The sequence below is a fragment of the Amphiura filiformis genome, chromosome 12 (genome assembly GCF_039555335.1).
Source record: "Amphiura filiformis chromosome 12, Afil_fr2py, whole genome shotgun sequence".
NCBI classification, from domain to species: Eukaryota; Metazoa; Echinodermata; class Ophiuroidea; order Amphilepidida; family Amphiuridae; genus Amphiura; species Amphiura filiformis.
In genome coordinates, this window is record NC_092639.1 from 45,681,895 (window position 1) to 45,707,790 (window position 25,896).

At 35.6% G+C, this 25,896-nt stretch overlaps 1 protein-coding gene across 2 annotated transcripts; it reads right to left on the reverse strand.

The window, feature by feature from the left end:
• Nucleotides 1-504: 504 nt before the first annotated feature.
• On the reverse strand, nt 505-24,866 carry LOC140166281 (squalene monooxygenase-like). 2 transcript variants are annotated; one of them, XM_072189691.1, is made up of 10 exons: nt 24,646-24,866; nt 16,478-16,733; nt 12,447-12,687; nt 10,950-11,130; nt 9,348-9,444; nt 8,119-8,404; nt 7,261-7,476; nt 6,479-6,598; nt 5,519-5,606; nt 505-4,642 (listed from the first exon to the last, which is right to left on the reverse strand). In XM_072189691.1, the coding sequence occupies exons 2-10, from the start codon at nt 16,598-16,600 to the stop codon at nt 4,450-4,452; spliced, it is 1,545 nt and encodes a 514-aa protein (XP_072045792.1). In that variant the 5' UTR covers nt 16,601-16,733; nt 24,646-24,866; the 3' UTR covers nt 505-4,449. The 2 variants fall into 2 exon arrangements, with proteins under 2 accessions (XP_072045792.1, XP_072045793.1); XM_072189692.1 differs by lacking the exon at nt 24,646-24,866 and adding an exon at nt 23,072-23,095.
• Between the last annotated feature and the right edge of the window lie 1,030 nt (nt 24,867-25,896).

Consider the following 25,896-nt stretch of genomic DNA (forward strand, 5'->3'; position numbering starts at 1 on the left):
CCTGATGATATCAAATAATTTTGATTTTTTGAAATTCGCAATGTAATACACATTTTATGGCAAATGATTAAAAATTGATATTTTTGATATTTAACAGTACTCGAAGCAAACTTTATAAATCTGATGATTTATACTTAAAGTGTATGTAGGTGGGATGAAAATCGACGATCAATTGAAAATTTTGACTTTCAGTATTGAAGATATGGATTTTTTCCCAATTCCCAAAACACCAACAAAAATTAGGTCTTTTTGGGAAAAAAAATCCATATCTTCAATATGAAAGGTCAAAATTTTCAATTGATCGTCGGCTTTTCCTCACTTTAAGAATATGTCATTAGATTTATCAAATTTACTTCGAGGACTGTTATATATCAAAAATGTGAAAAATATCAAATTTTAATAATTTGTCATAAAATTTGTATTATATCATGAATTTCAAAAATGATAATTATTTGATATCAGAAAGACATTCTTCGTATTCAGAATGCAATTCGATATGTCTGATGTGCTCTCATGTCCCACAAAAAATACTGTCGTAAACGCTCATTCCAGATCCCTTAAACAGAAAATTGACTGATACAATTAAAAACAGGGAAAATATGACACAACATCCAATGGGGGAGTAACACAAAACATATAAACAAAATTAAATACCCGACGTTTCGAAAAGACAAAACTTTTCTTTCTCAAGGGATAAAATAAGAGACCTGCTCTCAATATAGTGGAGACCAGCTCTCGAGTCTTTTCAAAACGTCAGGTTTTTAACTTTGTTTATATGTTTTGAATTACTCCCCCATTGGATGTTGTGTCATATTTTCCCTGTATTTAATTTTATTCATTACTAGTGTGACACTGTTGTATCCTTTTGGATCCATCCTTTGGTTCCCTGCTGGTCAGTTGGAACAGATTTTCCGTTTTTATATGTTATTTACAAATTTACAAGAGTTAAAATGTTTTTCTGTACATAAACATGTTGGTATTTATGTGGACATTTTTTTGGTTCAAATTCAGACACAAAACATTGATGGGAGTGCGAACATGATATTATAATATTTGTGTAGTTGATATCGCCTCCAGTTTGGAAGAGATGTCGGTACTTTTACAGGCAGGATTAGGATAAATGGATAATGCGCACCTATTATACCACTACCAAACACAAGGTAAAACTAAGGTATAGATGCTGCAATAATTTGCATAACAGCATGCTTCTTTCTACCATTAGACAATTCAACATTATACTATATATGCATGCAAGTACAAAACTACAAACTGCATGTATCAAAATGATTGTAACCGGAATATGTGACATTTTCAACAACAACAAAAGTATATAAAATTGCTAATTGTAATTTTTGTGCTACTAAAATAAGTAAAAAGGAACATATGTAAAGCCAATTCGCCAGCGAAGTGTTACGTGTAATCCAATTATCACCGTGTCAACTGGATCACGCTTTTCAGTTCTACACGATCGAAATGATCACAACACAAAGTCTATGGCATATACTATCAATTCCAAAAGGTGCGTGATCCAGTTACCAAGGAGTTATGTAGCCAACTGAAGCCAATAGGTTAGACTAGAGTCCGAAGTTTTACATTTTACGGAAAACAGAAGAAAATCACGAAATGCCCTTTTAATATGCAAAAAAAACTAAAAAAAGCCTAAACTGGTACACAACATTGCGAAAAAAATCTGCAAAAATGGTAAGTCTTGATCCTTTAGATACAGTTTGTATTTAATAAAGACATGAAACATATACCCCTACTATTTGGACAATTCATTATGCTATATGGAAGCATTTTTGTTTCTGTAATACTGATAAAATCTTTGGTAAAATCTATTTTCTTTCCATTCCATTTCACACAAAATTTACAAATGAAATATACTTTCCATATTCAGAACTTGGTTCTGAACTCAGCATTTTATAACTGTACAGCACAGCAATTATGAACTATATACAGACTAAAAAAACGCTGCTTCACATTTACAATTTACACTTAAAATGACTTTTGATTTTCTTATATATACTGTCGTGGTACACATATATTTGGTTTTAATATGAGCAGAAAACTAAACAGAAATATAAACATAACTGCACCATGCTCGTCAAAAGTTGTTGGGACATCTATAGAAAAGTTGCACTGTATTAGGGCTGTATTTCCTTTATTTAAATGTGCTGAAATGCTTCCTACTGTGGTGTCAATCCTAAACCTTTTCCCAACCTTCCCCCTTGGATACTACAATATGACAGTGGCGTAGCCAGGTTGTACCCACAGAAATATTTTTTGCCGACATAAGTTGTGATTTGTTGACCCCAATTTTTGTACCCAGTGTGCTTAAGAATTTAAAAAGTGGGGGTTGCAGATCAATATCCTTGAATGTAAAACATAACCAGGCAAAAAGGGAAGGATCGCATCCAAGATTTCAAGTATTTGATAAACATAATTATACTTTATTTCTTCACCCTCCACAAGCAGTGCACACGAAATTGTCTATTGTTGACCACAATTTTTTTTTCACCAAGGCCAGTCGTTCCGACGGCCATGATGAGTGCCCCGTCTCCCCACTGGCTACACCACTGCAACATTGCCGGATTTAACATTGATTTGGGGAATGGGTGGAGCTCATTTACTTTACCATATTGAAAGTGTCCAAACACTTTTGACAAGCATAATGTAGCATGAGATGGCTACAGGAAAGTATACCATCATATTATATTGCATCATCTCTATTTGGTATTTCTTGACAAAGCTCACACAAGTGATTATTACTTTTCTTTGGCATAGGATATGTAAACAGTTATATAATACTTATCTGTGACAGGAATATGTGATCCGATTGCACACAATGAGGGCAGAGTCATGAACAGGTAAATTAAGTCATTCTTGGCCAAGCTCAAACGTACCTGTTGCGTCCATGTAGCGTACGGCATGTGCACTTCTGGACCTTGTTATCCGTGCGTGTTTATTTCGGAGCTACATGCATCTCGAGTATTCCAACTTGACCAAGAATTACCCATATACTTATAATTGTGAAACAATGGCACAGTGCAGAAACATTTTACCAGCTGTAATTTGCTACAGCTCCCACCAAAATGTGACCTACTCTTCATAAATAGCAAAACCAATCAGCAACAAGGATTATGCTATTTACACGTAGCTGAAACATTGCAATAACATTAACAACAAGAAAATGTGACATTGCATTATCCTCAATTGATTGATTGATCAGATCACCTATATACATACACACTGATTTGACATTAAATTGCATAGTTCTTTATACTTTGGAAAATGCCACATGTATTGAATTATTTACAGCATATTAAGTAATACATATAGTTGTCGACTGTATCAAAATGATTGTTACTCATCAGTTTTCTGTGATTATGCGTGGACAAAATGGGCTATTCCAGTTGAAATCCATACACCTCCTATGGAAGACATGACTTAACCTCCCACACAGAGGGTATAAATTTCAAATGGAGTTGCCCATTTAGGTTGCCCATGTGAAATTCACACTCCCTGTGTGGAAGATTAAGGCCATGTATTCCATAGGGGTGTATGGATTTTAAATAGAATATAGTAATGCAACCATTATACACTTCATAATGTAGATTACTGATGTAAAAGGATATTGACCAATAAATTCTGGTCATTTGAAGATGATCCAATGTTGCCTTTGGAAGAAGCTGGCATTTCAATAAACATTAGAATTATTTTGATACAACCTTTAATATTGATTTTGATATTAACACAACATATTCTGTAATATTTGGTAAAGCTTTCTTGTTTTTGGTACTTACATAACAGCATATTAATCCATTTTACACTATGATAAATATATTAGTTGGTTAAATTACAAAGCTTATTTATTTCTGATACTGAAACTGCTAAAATAGCATAATACATCATTTTCTTGTTTGGACGCTGCAACAAATATAAAAATTTGCACTATAGAGTATAAAATATATACAAAATTTAGTAAAGCTTATAGTTATTTTTGATACTCAAAAAGAGTATAATGAATAAATAAAATATTCTGCATTTGCAGACATGTCAAACAGCATGTCAAAACAACACTAATATAGTGTATATCGAGGGGTCAGAGCCAAAAGGCCCCAAGTGCATTTTTGGCCAAAATGAAATTTTGGTACCAAAATCCTTACAACGCTGCACATCATACAATTATATGGCCATAATCAAGCTATAGCCACAGAAACTGTTATCAGCACAAATGTAAAGCCCTAAGTGCAACACCATGCATGAAATGTGTGAGAGCCAAGGCCGTAAGTACAAAAACGCCAGTATCATCACATGTCGTTTTTGTACTTAGGGCCTTTTGGCTCTGACCCCTCGATATAATATAAGTTTCTGATATTTTGATTGCTGTAAAATTCAATTTCTAAGTAACTTTTGTTTTCGCACAAAAGAATTACATTCCAATAATATTCAATACTTGACCATATGGAATTCATTGCCAATAAGAGGAAAAAGGACACCACAAGCCTTCACAAATATTGATGTTGCATCCAGGAAGGCCACTGGCTTTTTGATAAGAGGCTGTGATTTGAAGGCAGCATATATGGCATACATGGCAACAGCAAAGAAATGTCCAATCAATGTGAGGGGTTCAGGTGTTAAGCTGTGAACAGACAAAATGTAACACAAAGTGGTTTCAAATAAAATTGTGCTTACTGTAGAAACTAGAATAAGTCTGTTCTCTTATAATATACAATTTTGGTCAAATTTTATTTTTGTTATAAATTCTTTGCCCCAAATTATAAGATAATATTAGTAACAACTGTCATGAGACATCTTACTATCATGACCACTTAAAACTGTGGAGCTCTACAGTGGATTTTGTCTTAGTAAGAATGCCTGGCTGAAATTTGGCTGAAATTCATTTATTTCCTACATGTACCACGCCTGATTTTCCTGAAATTAGATAAAATAGCAAATGCCCATTGACCACTGTATAAAAATGCCACAGAAGGTTTATTAGTTATGAGAAAGGTTTTTCAGGTAAGTCTCCACATACATAAATGACAGCCAGTTTATTAGCTTTTATTTACACAGTAGTCAGTGGGCTTTTGCTATTTTATCAAATTTTAGGAAAACCACACATTATACATTATAGAAAACTACATATTTGGAATCCTTGTATCGAGAGGAAGAATTTGACATTATATTTTGACCAAATTGGTGGATGTTGACAAATTTGACAAAAGGTTGTTTGGTACAAATGGTTGTGGAATTGATTCTACATGCACACCCAGTGCCGCTGACAATAGGGGGGGTTAAGGGGCCACAAAAATAAAGAAAACATACAATGGGCCCATAAAAGCAAAGAAAAGACATTTTAGCCCCGGGCCCGTAATGGCTCTCGGTGGCACTGTGCACACCTGTCCCCTTTCCCATCTTAAAAAGTAGTCAAGAGTGCCCTCCAACATATACTTGCCCAGTCTATTGAATATATGCCATTAAACAAAACAAAACCCAATAACCAATGTATACTTACACAGAAAGAAGGCCCACAGGTCCTGTAACTGCTCTACCACCTAATTTGAAATACTGGAAGCATGCTCTTCTCAACTGCATTAAATGTTCTGGGGGAAAAATATAAAAACAATTCTTATGGATATTAATAATGTTGTTACAAGTTCTTAATTATTTCATAAAATATTGGCATTGCCAATAACATTTTTGTTTCTGAATTTGAATATTGATCCATTACAGAGGTCTGACATCAAGGGTCACCTTAAGTAAGTAAACAAGCAACGAGTTCTTGTCATATGCCGGGTGGGGACAGAATATGGAAGGAACAAACTAAGGGTGGGATTTTCCCCATGATATTTCAAACTCTACGACTTTTGACTTTTCTCTGGTATATATCATGACCAAAATCAAACTTCCATGAATTTTGCCAATTTCAGGGAATGTTTTGCTATTTTTACATTTGTCCTCATTTTATAAGTATAAAACTAAAATGTGTATTATTGCAAGACACATAATGTAACCCTACATATTCATTATCAGATCAATGATTTGGGTAGGAATATGCAGCTGGAGTCTAAAAACTGAGCTTGAAATTATGCCATTTTTTTGTTTAAAGACCTAAAAACATAATAATTGCCTAGGTTGTTTTTAGTCAAAATTAAGCTACTTTTGCTATGAATTAATGAATGAAAAAGCACCCCTTCTCTAAACCACTTTTCTGTTGTTTTAGTCAAACTTATGCCAGAGATCCTTAAAATGCAGCTCCCCATACCCATATTTCCACTGACCTCCATCCAGGCCATAGGCTTTTTAATATGGGCTTAAAGTAAGATACACTTGTTACGTTTCAGTTTTTGTGAGTCCAAATTATTTTCAGCATGTTTTGGTGCTTTCTAGGCCCAATTTACATGCCTTTTCAGGTTTTGTGAATGGGATTGCGTGGCAACTCTGTTTACACTGTATATTATACAGTCCTACTCACCATCTGTGGCAGCAAAGAGTTCATATAATGCTTGTGCCAAAACATTGACAACAAATGAATGAGACTGTTTCCTCTGCCAATGGAACATCTGCAGTGCTTCAGACATCTTGGTATAATCACCTGAAAAGAAGTTCAACATAAGCATGACAAATGATTATTGAAATTCCGTTTGCAAGATAACCAACCACACACACTATAAGGAACGTTGATGTCGCAATTTAAAAAAATTGACATATTGGCAACTCAATACCAATAAATCGATTTTCCACCCAATTTTACTCATATCTTCCACATGAATCCATACATGATAACCATCTGCTATTATTAGTTCATCGTTGCTGGCATGGAAAGCCTTTCTCCTTGGAACCCCAGTAGTATGATATCATCACATGATCTAGGTCAATTGCTCAATTTCACTCCTTGCCTGATTTTTTGATACTTTTCATTATTGGCAACTTAGATCTATAGATTTTCTTCAGAAAGTGATATTGGCTATATCGATATTATTGGATAATCAATTTATTGATTATTATCGATATAATAATGGTCCTTTTACACACTAAGTGAGATAACACATACGACATGATTGCCTTTTATTTGAGGGTGCTGTAACAATTACGCAGAAAACAGTTTGAAGTCAAATTCAGTAGCAACACCATCCGACATGTTGGTCCTACGTCTTGGGTATCAAATGCAACACATAATACATATAGTTGTTTCACCTGGAAAAACAAAATGATATTTTATATGATTGTGTAGAAATAAACAGTATTTCGATTTACCTAAATTGTCAATTTTCTTTAGTAGACCTCTCCAAATCTTCACATCATTCAGGGCTACACTCATACCCCCACCAGTCAATGGGTGCCTCATGTTCAATGCATCTCCTAGGAGTAGCACCCCTGGTTTCTCTATGGGGGCTGGTGGTAGATAGCTATTTGGCATGCTCTTGATGTCGCCATTTTGGATTGCATCGATGAATGGTTCTTTGATATGTTCTGAAATCAAATACATGACAGTTTGAGATTATAAGAATTCTGTAAGTAGCAGAATTTTGAGACAATGGGTTTAAAGGTAAATGTAGGTAGGTGGTCTGATTTTTCATAACATGTTTTCTACCGGTATAATTCTGGTATACCCTGTGTTTTAGGGTTAGGTTGGGTTATAATTAGGATTAGATTTAGGGTTATAATTAGGGTGGGTTAGGATTAGGGTTACGGTTATAATTAGGGTGGGTTAGGTTTAGGGTTATACTGTGCAGAGGGTATTCCAGAATTATTCCTGTCTACATTACATTGTGGTCTATCACCAAATTACTGTCAATATTTTAGCGAGAAGAAATTTCAGTGATTTTAGGGATTTTACACATTACGCGAGAATTTAATTTCACGGCATTAACACTAATTATAATGTAACTCTATTACAAAAGGTTATTTTCGTAAGTTTTCATTTTCGTGTTTTTGTCTTTACTCACGAAATTCGCGAAAAAAATATTCTTACGAAAATTTCTACTTTTACAGTAATCTGATTCCAAGTTTTGACTGAAATTGCTCCATCAGTTTGAAGCAAAAGCATATGATCAGGTTATATTTTTTGTTTATACCATCAAAACAAAACATATTTTAGGCTCAAAATCTCACCTGGTAGTTGAGGTAGAATGTTATCTATCATGTATTCTTTGGTATCTTTAGGCATTCCTCCGCGGACATCTACCAATACTCTTGTATCACCGGATGCTATCTTATAGATCAGTACAGGAGAGGGGTTAGCAAGTACCAACTCGGCATGATTCTCTCTGTACTGAGGGCAGTCTTTCATGATTGTACCGACAAAGTGTGACGATGTTTTGACCTGGTTGGAGATTAGATCTTTGCGGAATTTGGAGAAGCAGCCATCAGAGATGATTGTCAATGGAGCATGAAGTTCCTGAAAGAGAGTGAGAGAAAAGACTGGCACATGAAATTATACTTTCCCTACACTTGTTGACCTTTTTTTTGGTGGGGGCGGGAGCTATTATGGAGATTGCATGTATGGAGGGGGAAGAAAGAAGAGGGGCAGAGACAGATTCAACCAATATGTCTTTACATAACGCACCAAGTATATAATCATTCCAACCTCAATGCCTTAAATTTGAGGCGAAACCATAGATATTACAGAAAGGTAAAAAGAAGGGTAGCTTTAATATACATGTGTTACATCATTTTTTTTTCAGTCCAATTCAGTTAATGTTAAAGGGTATATTTCAAAGACAATCTTAAAGTTCTATGAATTTAAAGGCCCATTATAAAGTGGCAGTCACAATTCAAGCCACATGATCCCCATGTTACATGCAGTTGCATGTTGACAACTCGCTAACAAAGACCATACACTGTATTACACACAATCGCAATTTTAAATCAAAGCTATGTTGCTGCCGAGTCCATGGACACCATTGCATTGTAAAATGATATTGATTGATATAGGAGGCTACACTAGAATTTCCTCTGTACATACATACATTCACCTGCTATAGCTATACATACTGCAGCATTCATAACAGGTGTTTATATTGTTCTCCATGCACTCTCAGCAGATAATTAACCATAATGACCTCTTGGTCATTAACCTATCACCTCTAGTGAAAGCACCCTATAGATGTGTTGACTTCTGACATCAATGCCTGGCAGTATGCACATGCATCATCACAATTTCCATTGTATTTTGCCTGGCATTATGCGCACGTAATCATATTTTGTTCAGGGCTCGTGTTTTTAAAACTCCCGCCACATCACAAGAAGACTATTGAACAGTTTAGTAGTTGCAGGTAGTTCGCTCAAGCATATCAATATACCAGTCCCTTGCCTTTGTTGATAAACAAATACACACTTACCTTCACTTCTTGAGTCTCTCTATCTTTGTACATAACTCCGACTACACAACCATTTTCTTCTAACACCTTAGTAGCTGTTCCTTCTATGTATGTGACACTGCATGGGCAGAAATAAGCAAAGTAAAACTACCTTTAGTTATGACACACCTATTAACAACATACATACATGTACATATTGGGCTAGCACTATTTCAAGATCATGCTGATTTAAAGGGGCATTTTGTGATCCACAGCCTCACCCCCCCCCCCACTTTTCTCAAAAGAAATTGTGATTTTTATACCACTGGCTTCATAATGTACAAAAAAATTCTTGCAGATTGATTTGTTTAGTAAAAATATCATCAAAGTTGAATTCTGGAAATTACAACAAGTGGCCTATAGAGCAGTGTAATACAGGTAAGGCCAAATAAAAAATAAACATGTTTCACATCCCCTCCCGCTTCCTTTTTTGAGGTTTTTTCAATTTTATTTTTATTTTTTGAAATTCAGTTATAACTTTTCAAAAACTATGTCTAGGAAGAAGAGAATGCTTTCTATATCCTTGCTAATATACAAGAAACACTTTTGGATGGTTTTGTGATAATTAGAGGTGGCCTACCTCTCAGAACAACAAATAAAAAGAAGCCTCCTCCTTTTTTCAGGCATTATTTTGAATGCCAGAACAGCTCTAATTATGGGTATTTACACCGATTTTGCGATAAAAAATAAAAAGCCCCCTCCTCCTTTTTTCAAAAATCCGGATGTGAAACATGTTTTTTATTTTACTTGGCCTAATCATGCCTAACTCACAAACACAGAATCCAAATCAACTGAAATTTTCGGAATTGGCTTTTCGTGGATATCTACTGAAAAATGTCATAAAAAGAGGATGCTAGGATCATAAACTACTCCTTTAAATTGCACATATCATATCAGTACAGATTGTGAATATCCACACAGCACTAGGATGGATAGGCACAATCAGGATTAACCCTACACTTTTTGAAACTGACTGTGAGATGTACTGTAACAGGTATGGCACTCTGTTCACAGGACCAACGGCTTAAATGTCCTCTCAAGGACACAGGCCTCACATGGACTTACCTAACCCTTAATGTACCATTTTAGAGAGGGTGAAAGTCTGAATTTCATCACTGTAATATGTAAATTTTACAGAAGTTGCAGGAATATAATTTTTTTCACACTTTTATTTTTGCTGAACTAGAGTACCTTTGTACTGCATCAATCCCGATGCATCAACATGAAAGTGGGATCCTGATTGGCTAAATCGCCATCCTCATTAGATACTATTGTATCTCAAAAGGCTGCCTTGTGAGAATCATTTGATTCTCACTGAATCTTTGCTGTGTAAGTGACTCTCGCCAAAATTCTAGCCTTGTCGAATAGAAAAGGACTTAGCTGAGAATTATACTATGGGCTATTCCAATTGAAATCCATATACCCCCTATGGAAGACATGACCTTAATCTTCCACACAGGGAGTGTGAATTTCAAAATGAGTTACCTGAATGGGTAACTCTATTTGAAATTCACACTCCCTGGTTTTAGGATATGTCGTCCATAGGGGGCATATGGATTTCAACAGGAATAGCCCAATACATACCTTGGTTCTTTCATGGCTCCCCTCCGCAATCCCATAACAAATCTACCATGATGGAATGATCTGCCTTCCTGTATCAATTGATGGTCATCCACAGGGTAGCTTAATTCCACTGTACTCTCTGTATCATTGTCATGAATGATGTAGCCCTGCACATGGTGTGCATCTAATCCTTCAGCACAATCTGTAGAAACAAAATTCAACTTGAGCAAGTCTTAAACATGGTAAAAATGGATTTTTTTTTATCGAATTTAATTTTGCATGTCATTGACTTTAAAAGGTGACCTGATATATTTGGAAAATGAAATTCTTTACAAATTGATGTATAACATAGAATGACATCCTTTACTCCCTTTCTTGTAAATGGTACTAATTCCTAATGGAATTATATACTGACATTTATACAGTGTGATAATCATGATAATTATAGTCTACAGTGTTTTTATTAATGATTTTCATGTAATAAATTGATATCAAATGAGAGATCCTATTTATTCATTAACATATGTATATATGTACATCCATATCAAAAGGATGCACTTGTCGGCTGCTACATGTGTCTCATTTCACATAATAGCTAGGAATAAATACCAAGCTCATCTCAAGTAGTGGAGGTCACTTCAAAATAATCATCCCCTAGTCACATGGTTTAGGAATGTTCTCTGTATAGAGAGTTCCCGTGTTTTCAAGCGAAACGGACTACAATAGTGTTTATAACATGATTCGAACCGCCGTATTCCTCATTCCTTTGATTTGGTCAATGACCCTATTGGTGCTACATTCTACAAAATAACATTTGCTAATTATTGCGCGAGTGTTGGTATTCTGAAAATTGTAAACAGAGTTTAGGTTTCCCTCCAAGATGGCGGGTAACCCAAAACACGGGAACTCTCTATTCCATGTCCATGTGCCTTGGGAACGCTTTGAAGTGACCTCCACTTGAGATGAGCCGACAAGTGCATCGTTTTGATATGGATGTACACATATTGATATTAGGAGTCCAAATCAGTGTATTTCCGAAGATGTCATCAAAACACTATCAAATTAGTCTCAAATGCGGTATACCACAGCTAAGACTAATTCAACAGTTTTTTGATGATTTCTTCAGAAATATATTGATTTGGAACTCAAGTCATAATTTCAATATATGTTAATGAGAAAAAATATATAAGCATTCCCCTGATACCAAAATCTGCATTCTGATGGGGTAAAGTTAATTCCCATGCAGATAGGTCCAAAGATTTAGAATAGTGGATCTTGTGTTTCTTTAATGGAAGTCAATATGTACTGATACCTGCTATTTTGGTTATTATTTTAGTTAGATATTTCTACAATCTTCCCACAAAAAAAGGTGTCAATTGCACCTGTCCAGGCATCTGTGACTGAAAAGTTGGTTAATTGGTTTGATTTATTGATTGATTGATTGATTAATTGATGGATTGATAGATTTGTTAGTTGGTTGGTTGATAACAAACCCCGTAACAAACACATTTTTCATACCTTCCAGTCCTAGTGCTCTGAGTGCCTGATACCCTCCAGGTTGCAGTAGTTCTCCCACAATCCTCTTGGGTTCTTTCATATCTCTTTCGATGACGGTAACTCGGCGGCCATCTTTGCCAAGAGTAGCTGCCATGGCCGAGCCAAATATACCCGATCCAACAATGATAACCTCTGGGTTGCTGCTATTCTGAGGGAACACACTGCCATTTTGAATGACTTGATGCTTTGATTGAAATTTTGACTGTGAAAAGTATAAATAATGAAGACAGAAATGTGATTTACATATTATGCAATATAGTAAATAACTTGGGCAACTTACTCAAATTTGTAAAGACATTTACACTGGGAGAGTTCAGATTTCACCATGTTTACATGTTGCTCATGGCGAGCAAAATAAGGTACCCCATAGGAATGTGTGCCAAAATATCTTGCCCTTTTTGACTTGCCAAAATATCTTGCAACCCACTTTCGACCTGTCAAGAATTGTTTGCCCCCTTTCCCTGCAAAAAAGTGCTTTCTCTCCTTTTTTTTTTTGGGGGAGATAATTATTGTAACAATTTAATATGTCAATTTCCGTAAAACACCATATGCATGCACTATAATGAAGGTTCATGAAGTCAAAATTTTCAGGCTTATTTCTTTGACTTTTTTAAATTTTACAAATATCTTAACTACATTTTGTATCTTTTAAATATGTTCTCCACAATAATGCATACTGTTGCAAGCTAATTATAAATGTGAACTGAACCCAATCCTATGAAAAATCAATATAAAGACAAAGTGGATACAAGCAACATATGAGACAATGACCATTGAAATATTTTTGTCAACTTCTTTTTTGCCTTCAATGCCTTGCCTAATTGTGGGTTTACGTTTCATAATAAATCGTGTTGAAACAGCACACATACAAAACGTGATGTAAGATGTTTATTTCTGTCCTCTAAAGAAGCGCATAGTCAAGTCATGCAATCCACACATGTAATGCCTATATTTTTATCTTACTAGTGACACAGATCCAAAATACCTCTGCGCACACATCATTATCATAAATCCAATATTCTTATCATATTTTGAAGCACCAATTTTAGAATGTTATCTCTAACTAGCCTGTTGAATTTGGCGATTACTTTGTGGAAGTTGCTAATTTTGATCGCTACATAACAATACACTATATCATAAAGTAAATTCATCATTTGTTCAAGGTTGATAAGTTACATATAGTGAGTATTTGAATAAGGATAAATTATTATATTAGACAGTTTTATCATGAGTAAATATATGAAAAGTAAAATTAGATTGAAATTCAAATTTTAGAATATCATGCCACCTTGCTAAAAGGAGAATGAAGAACAAGATTTGGAACAGTTCTATTGATTCAAGCTGATGCTTTTATCCATAGATATTATACCAAAAGATTACAGAGTCAAAATGCAGCCATATACATAATGCTATAGTAAATCCATCATCTTGGTTTATTGCTTATGGAGGCATGCACTTAAGGTTGGTCTTTACCCTGGAATTATGGAAACATTTGGGCCTCATAACTGCTAAATTGTTGGTCTAAAGTATAATAAAAGTATACATATTTAGAATGGTCAAGACTTGAAATTCATCTGTGAGGTCAAATTATTGGCAGAGTTGGTACTCTTTCAATTTATCTCATTGATTAGATCAGATACTGACTTGATTGAGTCACTTTGATTTATGTTAAATCAGAAAAGTTTTGTAAGTCCGGCATAGTCCGCAAACATAAATGACAGCCAGTGAAAAAAAAAACAGACAACCAACCCAGATTTGAACCTGGGACCTTCAGATCACTGGACCAAAGATCTACCAACTGAGCGATTGAGTCAGATATCGATGGAGAAGAGCAGTGATGTTATGAATATCATGTTTAAAGGAGAAGGATATATATCAGAAATTTTGTGACAGAATTTTGACCAACAAGAACATGAAAATGACACACTTAAATATATTGAGTGTATTTCTGAGACTTTTGGGTGTATTTCTAATACAGCTGTGTGTATTTCTGAGACATTTGAGGCATTTGGATAATACATTTGGATACTACCAGTATTTGGGATGTTTCTTTGAATTGCAATGTACCCAGCAAACAAAAAATGTTTTTCAGAAAACGTTTAAATGTTTTGTTATATAAAGGGCATATTAAGGGAATAAAATGTTTTTAAAAAACATTTTAAAAACTTTGTAAAATATTCCAACATGATGTTATTTAATAGTTTGCAAAAATGTTTGTCACAAAATATTTGACATTAGCATTTTAAAGGGTCGATCACCCACCTTTGCACAGTAATGAGAGCAAATCAGACAAACCAAATTGCATTCTAAATATGAGGAATTTCCTTCTGATATCAAATAATTTAGATTTTTTGAAATTCATGTTATAATACAAATTTTATGGCAAATTATTAAAAATTGAAATTTTTGAAACTTTTGGCATTTAACAGTCCTCGAAGTAAACTTTTTATAAATCTAATGATATGTACTTTAAAAAAAGTGTATGTAGCTGGGAAGAAAAGCCGACCATCAATTGAAAATTTTCCCAAAAGTCCTAAAATTTTCATGTGTTTTGGGAAAGAAATGTCAACATTTTCACATAATGAACAGCTGTTCATCACAGCTACATACTCTTTTAAAAGTATATCTCATTGGATTTATACAATTTATTTCAAGGACTGTTTTAAGTTAAAACATTAATTTTTAATGACTTGCCATAAAATAGAGGTTATCCGTGTTCTATAAGCAGCATATCCTATCAGCGACTGCTATACCTTGTTTAGGACTTTCAAACAAAGTACCTGAATGCGCAACCATAACTGTTTCAAAATAGCCCGCCAAAGTCATGCAGGTAACTCCGAGGTCATGCATTAAATTGGTTTGAATGAAGATAACCTCTATTTGTATTATCATGAATTTAAAAAAAATCAGAATTATTTGATATCAGAAGTACATTCCCCGTATTCAAAATGCAATTTGGTATGATGTGCTCTCAGGGCCCAAGACAAACTTCAACACTACCCGGTACTTGTTTATTTTGCTTACTGTGAGGCCTTTTTCTCGTCGTCAGCCGATGTTGTTATTGTTAGTTCTGATGTTTTCTTGGAAACGACTAGAATCAGGTTTTTTGTTTATTGAGAGTAAGTTGCTATCAAATATATTTCTAAAAGCAATTTATATCTCACATATTCCAATACAATGATGTATATTTTTCCGGGGGGAGGGGGGCACTTCAATATGAAATGGATATTGGGGTAGGGCTGGCACTTCGGTGAGAGTAAAATGTAAAAAATATGGGGTCATTGGGCGAGAGCATGATTTTGGGCATTCGGTAAGAGTAAAATGTAAAAAATATGGGGTCAATGGGTGGGAACATGAGCATGACGGCCTTTAAAAATGAAACGTTTGGGTGAGAGCCGAAACAGCACCACTGAAACCTCGAACATTCAGATTTCTAGTTCTAAATGGATTCAAAATAAGTAAAAAAATCAGTGATAAATGAAAGTTGCTTTTCAAATTGAAAAAACAGGGTCTGTGGGTGACAGATCAAATGGAAAAATTGGGGGGTCTTCGAGTGACAGAGCATGTGTTCGTAAAAAAATATGGGGTCTTTTGGTGACAGGGACACTGAAAACGGGGATCTTAACAGCCCCAAATACGCGTCACCTCCAAAGTGGAAGTGTGCCCCCCCCCACCCCACCCCTGGATATTTTTACTCACAAGTTGAATAACTTCACTACATGTATAGCACTCAAAATATTATTGCACCTACAATGTAGGGGCCTTCAATCAGTATCTCACTTAATTTAAAAGCATGTGACTCCTCATACTGAATGTGATACCTTCATGACCTAAAATTCCTACAGAGGATTAAACTACTATCATTTCAAAAAATTATTGAGCTTAAACTATATCACATAGTGACAAAAATTCTGCTAAAATGTTAAGTGGTCAGTTCCAATCATTTTGATAGGGTTTGTATTTATACCAGTACATGGTCAATATGCCCTTACCTTGTAGATGTAAGACTTGACAACCATATAGAACAGTGTAGTACTAATCACAAAGCCTAGTGCCATCAAAAGGACACTGGGTGTCAAAACATGAAAAACACCTTCAATGATGGCAGACACCATGATGACAGCCTGGTTATGATGTCCACAAACTTGTTTCTCAGCAAAAGAGCAATTAGAGGGACAGAGAAGATTCTAAAGGACGGTGGGTTGGCAGCTATTACATGTAGCAAGTTTTGTAATCCATGTATCGTGTCTGAAAAAGAACAGCACAGTTGTCTATCAGAAGTTAAACAAAACAGAATTGACATAAATTGGCCGCTGAGTTATCGATCATTATCAGCCTTATCTATTGAAAATAGTTTTGTCAAACTTGGATCTTGGACTGGCTCACTTGCCAAGGTAAGACGGGGTCAGCGGCTGTATCCACTTGAGTGCAACTTCTCTTGAAGGAGTACTTGATCTTAGCATCCTCTTTATGCCATTTTTCATTAGATATCCACAAAAAAGCTTATTCCCAAAATTTCAGTTGATTCTGATTTTGCATTTGCGAATTATGTGTACATGTATTACACTGCGCCATTTTTTTTTAATTTCTACTTTTTGCCCCGGGCTTTTTGCACCATGGCCATGGTGTACATTAAATGCCTTGTGAAGTCTTTCACTTAAAAGTGCTTTTATTACGGCAAAATTTAACATTTATAATAAAACCGGAGATCTCCGGTTTAATTTTGAGCTCACTCATCAAGTGCTGGATGCGTTCAAGCAAAATGAGTCGGATGTCGGGAATATTGATTTTGAGATATAATCAATAATAGTGTTCAACTTCCTTTGTATTTTATTGTTCTGAGCCAAACTAAAATGGCCATATCTCTGGAACCATAAGTCTAATTATGATAGGGTTTTCAGCAAAATAAAGCTCTGAGAATGGCTCATATAATGAGATTGAAAACTGAATTTTGATTTATTTTGATCCACATCAGACTCATTTTGCTTGATCGCATCACACATCGCTATTCGTCCTACGTCTTGTTTGTACATCACATCAGCTACATGTAGCTCTGCCAATAATCATAATAATATTATGACGATTCGGGGAGATTATACACATTACATTTAAACGCTGTCCGTCTTGACGTATAATCTGTGTGCATATCGCTATTCATCTTACGTCTAGTTTGTTCGTCCTAACTGCGTAAAACTACGACAATATTCATGACAAGAATATGTTCAGCGAGCTGATACATGCATCATACATGTAGGCATTGGAATGAAATAGCAATTTTCTTTGTTTTACCCCGAAATTATTAGGGACAATGTGAATGTGATCAGCTATCAGTGAAAACTAACATCTATATAAATAATTTTTAAATAAAGTAGTTAATGGGGATACGCATCCTGCATAAGAACAAATAAACACAATGGGGAACGATCAAGTTGCTCGTTACAAGAGGAAACTGAATATAATTAATAAGAACGAATGAACAGTTTACCAACCCAAAGTGTTAGGGTCCTACAATTAAACACAACAACAAATAAACACAAATCCCGACCGGCACACAACCCAACTTGAAAAAAAGGGCAAGGGAATTTGCCGGCATGGGAATCGAACCCACGACCTTCCGATCTCTAGACGGACGCCTTATCCATTATATAGGCACCAACTCCCACTGATAAAGGGTGGTTAAAGCTGGGTATAATGTTAGCAGTCATGGTATACAATACACACTAACAAATATTATTGCGTAATAGCAGCCTGATACTGACGACATGATACGCATGCGTGATAGTGATCTTTGTGAACCTTTGCTGCCATTTTGGTAAACCCGTGCGTTCTACACACTAGACAGCGCTTTGAAAATTTCCTTTTGGTTGACATTTATGAACAAAATTTTCAATATTATTAAGGCCCTTCGCACCTGATTATTAGTTTCCTGTTTACCGCCCGAGTCCAAAATTGAAAATCTCAAAATAATTAATTATATTTCTAATTTTCTCTTTTAAAATAACTTTCAACTACTTCTATTTGCCATTTTCTGACTTTAATAATATCAACAATAATGATGAATGAACAAAGAGTAGGCCTACAACTCCACCTTCACTTATTTATAAAATCAAATATTGTTGTGAAATAATTAAGGATACGATACATGATTTACCGATAAGTGACTCATTTCGGAATGCGATCATGAATGAATTTTGAAGAAAAAAAAGTTTCCACAGGCTTCGTTGGGACTCGAACCAGCGATTCTAAACTTCCTTCGATTACGCGCCTAGCGCTTTACCGCTTGGCCACCATAGCAGTTGAGCAAATGAGTGTAATGATAAAAGATAATTCTCATAATACCATCTTTAGCCTTTTGTTTACTAAAAAAAGATGCGTTTTGTAAAGATAGATTAGCTGTTTTATGCATAAATAGCACGAACATTTGGGAAAGGTTTCAAACAAATAATAAAGATACTGATGTGATGATGAAATTGCGTAAGTCAGGAATTATCTGCGTCGCAATGTTTTGTTTTGGTTTTAGGAATTTGACCTTAAAATTTACGACTTCATGACATTATCATTCGAAATCAACAAAAGATCCTGGGCAAAAGATATTTCAACACTATATGTCCTCATTCTTTCTCTAGAATGTTTTGTACATGTATGTGAAATAGCTTCAACAATGGTTCGCTGCATAATGGTAAAAATAGCCTTGACCTGGAAAAGGGCGAGTGGTGCCATATTTACGGATTCAGGCTAAATTTAAAATTGATATAAAACGTTTGTTTTTGATCGATTACAAAAATTAATTTTTGTCGATAAAGAAATTGTATCTGGCGTGAATTACACTACAGTTTTTATTCCTAGGGCTCTTTGACTTCTTCAAATAATTTTGTTAATGATAGAGTGAATCCCCTGGCCTTCTATAATTACGCACAAAAGATCGAGTCCCCTTAAATGCCCGCTCTCGTCAAAACGAGTCAATACATGTAGTTGCTTGTAATAGTTCAAACTAAATAAAGAAAATAAAAGATAATTAATAATTAAAAGTCACCTCGTCCCTTTTTCAAAATCTTCAACAGGAAACTAATAATCAAGTGCGAAGGGCCTAACAGGTAATAGTAGGATTTCAATTTTTAATTTTAAGTTACATGTTGTTTTGAGGAATGACAAAGTTAAAATTGGAAACTTCGATGTTTATTTCACCTGGTGATGTAGGATCGCAAGGCAAGTGAATTTGTGAAGAGGTTTTCTTGTTTGAGCGATAGTAGGAAACGGGGACGTACATGTAGGCTAAAATAGTACTTTGACCTGCTCCGACCCGGGCTCCGACGTCTCAATTCACACGGCCTCGTTTCGTATCTGCTTACCTCATTTTGTATCTGCTGTGTGGAACCAGACATAACCAAAGCAAAGGGTTGGAGATCCATTTTTAACTAGATCACTAAATGTTTCGGAATTGAGGCCAACTAAAATGTCATGAATGTAGACCATTTCGGGGATTGTAATTGGGGAAATTGGTGTACAACTGTTAGTACATGTCACATTTTCATTTTGAATAGCGAGTGAGAAGTGACCAAATTGGTGTACAGCAATCGGTTCTTACTCCATGCACTCAGCTTAAGGTACAATTAGCCCTTAGAACTCTGGCCATAGTAGCGAATTTTTTTCTTTAAGTAAACTATATCGTGGGGGGGGGAAGGACTACTCCTGTGAGATATCATATACCATGAAAACAAACAAATATATTATTTTGTTCATGTGGAATATAATTTTCTAGCTTGGAAGTGATAAACTTATCAAGAATTAGTACATAAACAATTAATTAATGCATATTTAATTAGTCTAATCTCTGGCCCCGTCGCGGTCTGCTATGATGGTATTAACTGCCCAACTACAATGCATGATGAATTTTATAGTATACAAGATTTTCAACTTCCAATTTCTATAATATTGCAATTGTTAAAATGTTAAGACTTTAAAATACAATTAGATATTAATTTTATTAATTAATCAATTAATTAATTAATGTTTGGGTAAAGTCTACCATTCGCAATATGGGAAGAATGTCAAAAATATGGAACTTGGAAGATGAATTTGAAAGCATGAATTTTTTATTGATTGTTGTTACTTGAATTGAATGTGAAGAATAAAAAATAAATTTTATGATACTTTGCAATGTTTCTTTTTGTTTTCTTTATGTCTGTCCTTGTGTTAACACACAAACAAACAAACAAACAAATAAACGAACAAACAAATGAACAAAGAATAAAACAAATGAATGAGCGAACAAGTGAAAGACTACAATAAAAAAAAAAAAAAAACAACAGACATACAAATAAATAGACAATACAAATATACAAACAAACAAACAAACATCAAAACAAATAAACAAGCAATCAAATAAGTAAACAAGCAAACAAAATAGTCAATATACTCAAAATAATCAGGTGAACATCAATGATTCAAGCCTATTTACTATTTAGAATCAATAAATATACTGGAATATATAAACAATTTGAGTCAAACAAACAAACAAACAAACATACATCAGTCCATTCACTATTCCTAGGCATGCCTGGGTAACCCCTCTAAGCCTAAATATAATAATCCCCCTCATGAGAAATGGAATCGTCCACATTTTATTGACGTAATATAATAATTGGCACATACCATTTTGTGTCACAGGGGAAAATATTTAAATACCACGGGTGGATGAAACAGTAAACATCATAAAATCTTTCTATTTTTACAATTTCTTTAAATATTTAGGTCTAGAATTACTCTTTACATGCATAAAAATGCGTAAATATCCAAAGCTAACACCAAGTCAAAGGGTTGAGGTAATTCCACAATGGCTCTGAGATCGATCATATTTGAGAAAAATACGATCCAAAATGCCATTTTTAATTTGCCAATAACTAAAATGCGCTGCATTGCGCAGCTAAAGTGTTGATGTATTAGCTCAGAAAACATCCAAAATTACATATTTCCGGCCTTACTTTCCTCCCCAACCCTCCCCATTTGGAAAAAAAGAGGAAAATATTGGTGATTTTCAACCCAAAAAATGCGGATGTCGCTGATTTTGACTCGATTTTCACACGAAAAATTCATTCTATCGCTAGCAGAATACTAGACTAATTCCAATTAGCCGTCTACACTTCGCATGTACTGTGTATGCTTCGTAGTGACGACTGATTATCTTACAGCCAATATCATGACAGACTTCTGAAAACCATTCAATGTGACTTCAGTTGTGCGCCGTAGCGCGACTGACTAGCGGCGCCCGCGTACCGCGTCGCTGTACCGCGCCGCTGTAAAAAGATCGCGCTCTGAACTTCTAAAACAACAAACTCGGTCAAAAGGTCAATTTGGACACAACTGCGCATGCTCTATGCCACAGGAATCCTGTTGCAAAATCCGTCACTTTTTTTCCACGTAGTTTTCTCAGTCGTCAAGGCAGCAGTCTAGCAGAATGCAATGATACCATGCATACGGGTGTTTTAAAATGGTTTCCACTCGATATGTCCCACAATTCAATGCGATTAAACGAGAAAATCCGAATTTCCACGAGGTACCCAAGTCTGACTTCTGCTCCAAAATGGCCGATCGTAAGCAAAAATTTCTGATTTTCTTCTTGAAAATATGGCCACTAATTACACTTTACAGGGAAATATGGTAAAATAAAATGAAAGTTTGTACTTTTTTCTTATGTGTAAAGGAGAAATATTTATTTTTTTAATGACAATTGACAGTGATAAAATGGGATATAAAGTTGATGTAATGATGTTTTAATACATCGGCACGTCTACGGGCCCGATTTGATGACGTCATGTGACATCGATAGCCATAGTATCCGTTTTTACTTCCACTAGAGCCAGAGGCACTTACATGTACATTGAAAAATTTGTTGGACATACTTGAACGATCCAGTACAAAAAATGAAATCATTTCAATGCTTGATCGAACCAATACAAATGTATGTCAGGTCACTAATTAACATGATAAAACCCACTTGAGAACACACAATCACCGATCATTTCTAAAGATGCATTTATACTTTAATCGCTTTTGCAGAAACCTGAATCGCACGAATGATCAGTGTACTAAATCGCCGTCATATTTGCCTGCTGAGCATGCGCATGATTCGCTGTTTTTCAAAAGCGACACGTACAATGTAGGCTGTCATTGACACCCATGCACCCTCTGTCGGTAAACATTCTTTAGAAAGAATTGCACACATGTATAACTTGTGCAGTTAACGACAAGGATTCAGTCTGATGATGAGCAACCCATGGGTATAATATAAACACAGCTTTACACAATAGGCACAAAAGACAAACACGGCAGAGTAGGTCCCGGATGACGGTACATGTTCCTATCTCCTCAACATTATACCTTTCCAACAAGGAAAGAGATACGAAAAGCGAACATCTAGGTACAATGCACATAATGCTAGTCCTGCCAGCAAGACTTCAGTCTTTATCATGATAATGACATCTACGGACCTGAAGTCATGCAGCGGTATATAGGGATGCACTGTACGTTTAATTAAGAAATCCAAACTTCAAGCATCAAGAAATATACCTTGTATTTGTCAGTTTTACCTCAGAGATGCTGTAGACCCTCAAGTTGGCCTCAACACAGTGTAGAAACATCACAAGTAGAATGCTGCTCAATATGATAAATCCAAATCATGAAAATTAAGACAATTTGCAGAGCAATATTTTGACCACTTTTGCACTAAGTAAATTACTCCCATGCAGATTGCAGGTTTTGCCAACTCATGGAATTTTGAACCCACCCAAAAGATGAGATCAATGTAGATCAATATCTTAACTTTGTGAGTATAGACTAGTACAGTGGGATTAAAATCATCAGTGCACGCCCAAACTCTGGTACAATGGGATTAAAATCATCAGTGCATGCCAAACTGTGAGACTGTCCTTGAGTTGAGAGAGTCTCCCAGAGTTCCTCCTCAGCTACATCCTTAGAGCCCAAATATTGTAATGTTTCTTATTTGTGGAATAGATAGCAATAGAGTAGGTAACCTAGGCAAACCTTAGTTAACGCATTTACTAGTCAGCGAATTCGCCGAGACCGGGGCCCCAACACAATGCATATTTACATAGAAATTTGAATTTTTTTCGAGAATAGGTGGGTGAAGGAAACCTACATAAATATGTTTTCTATACTTCATTTGACCCAAATATATGATTTTTTATGGTGATAATCAAGTCGCACATGGAATTTTAGAGGATTTTGATAGCAGTTCCATTAAAAAAGCTGCTATCGCCATGAGACTAAGATCTAGAAACACCCCTGAAATGCCGTTTTGGGGAGTTTTGCTAGCTGAATCTTTTTGATGAAAGTCAATATTTGACAAGATTTAACTTTGCTACGGAAAAAAAAAAAAAAAAAAGGTTTTCAGTTTTGGCTTAGTTTACTCAAGGGCTTTAATTTGATTTATATCACTCATACATAAATTCTAGACAGTTCATTGGTTGATTACCATTTGCCATTTTTACTATCACCCTCTCCGTGTGATAGTCTTTACCATCATGTGCTCTGGCGTGAGTGCGCGCCTGCGTAAACCGTCGCTGACTCTTGGACTCGCCGATTTAGTTATTGGGTGGACCCCAAAATGTGAAATATATCACGGCAAAACATGGTGTTATGTTGATGAAAAAATGTATTTCCTACCTTAAATAGTATTTTAGTATAGAATTTATGCATGAGTGATATAAAACAAATATTAACTGTCTTAAATTCATGTAATGGTCGACATATAATCACTCGGTGAAAGATGTATTGTTCCATTCCACTCGCCGTTCCGGCTCGTGGAATGGAACAATCCATCTTTCACCTCGTGATTATATTTAAACCATCACACTCATAGACAGTTAATATTTGTATAATATAAAATGATGCAATTTGATGGCAAATTTGAATTCACCTAGTATACCTAAATAGAGTGATCTGTAACTCTAGTATGACGAGTTACAGTTACTGGAACTAACATAATGCAATAAATGCATGAACAATCATGACAATGACATCCATGTCATGGATGTGTATTTTTAAGCTTAACTAAAACTCAAAAATAGTAACTGAGGTTCAGTTTAACTCCCGGCTGGATGATGTAGTGCCAACTCAAACAAAACGTACATTTCTTCCTTACCATCGATCCAACGGCCCAGGAACTTCACCGTCGTATTTTATGGAACCGAATGAACGAATTTCATCCCTTTTGTCATGTTTGTGTGACCCGTTTCGATTGTTTTCATTCGTTACCAATTCGCTGGTTTCAAATCAATTATGTGAATTATGGGCGCACACCACCAATTAAGCGTCCCATTGAAACACACGTGAAAACACGGCTTTTCTATGCTAAATTTGACCTTTTTGGCAACAAATTGAATATAAAAATACTGCCAATCGATTCCAAATCGATGAAAAATTAATATATGTATCAACGTACGGGTAGTCTTGTGAATTAAAGTAGTATTTCGTGATTTTGCATTCGCGAGTTATGCATGATTATGTGTTGGCCTACGCAGGATTTATTCTTAGATTTTGAGACTTTTTGTATACTTTTGCAAATTTGGGGAGGTGCGGTCAAATATGAGTGAGGGCAAGGCATAGCTAGCCAACTCCCCGGGGCCAACTCCCCGTGTTAATTGAATGGAGATTTGACCGAAAATATTAGTATCGGACCGCTCACTTCTGAAGGGGATGCCACTAAAAAAGGGTATAAGCTACATTTTAACTATTCTAAATAGGTTCTAGAAAATATAGTTTTGTAACATGTCCCTAATTTTTAGCTAATTTAGATGTTTGGAGAGGGTCGCACTTTTGTGTTTTAGGAAGGATATGTAAACGACAGATAACACCAAAAATATGAAGAAATTATTTCCAAACCGTGTTAAGTCAACAATCATTATGTTGCTCATTTTGAAGAATGCTGGTTAACAAAAAGCAGGTCTTTGTCTCATTTCGTGAACAAAAGTACACATAGGCCTACCATTGTTTCCTTTCGTTTCTTTTATAATCGGTTACCCAACTGAAGCTATAATAGGGGGAAGTGGGGCAAATTGGTCCACCTAATGTCCCATTTTGGGGCGGACTGGTGGTTTTAGGCGGCCGTGGCAAATTTATTAAGACCGGCCCTATTACTCAAATAGAGCGCAGCGAGCGAAGTGAGCGTAGCGACTAGCGCATGGGGTCCAGGGGCCCGCGTAAGGGCCCCTGGTAGGGTCCAGGGCAAAGCCCTGGTGGGGTCAGGGGCCAAGCCCCGGACAACTAAGGGTTTTAGCTATTCTAGGGGTCAGGAAGCCCGGATTTGAGAACGATTTCTGAAGCCAAATTCCATTTGTACAGACTTGAAATATATTATCCATTGTCACTCACTTGCAATAATCAAGATCAAACC

What these genes read in the sequence shown, in the direction of transcription:
- LOC140166281 (XM_072189691.1), bottom strand. Translation starts at nt 16,600, where the DNA reads ATGGTGTCTGCCATCATTGAAGGTGTTTTTCATGTTTTGACACCCAGT. An exon ending in CATTCTACCTCAACTACCAG is followed by an intron (nt 7,477 to 8,118) that starts GTGAGATTTTGA and finishes ATTTGATTTCAG; the next exon opens with AACATATCAAAGAACCATTC. An exon ending in CCTGTGGGCCTTCTTTCTGT is followed by an intron (nt 4,643 to 5,518) that starts GTAAGTATACAT and finishes GTCTGTTCACAG; the next exon opens with CTTAACACCTGAACCCCTCA.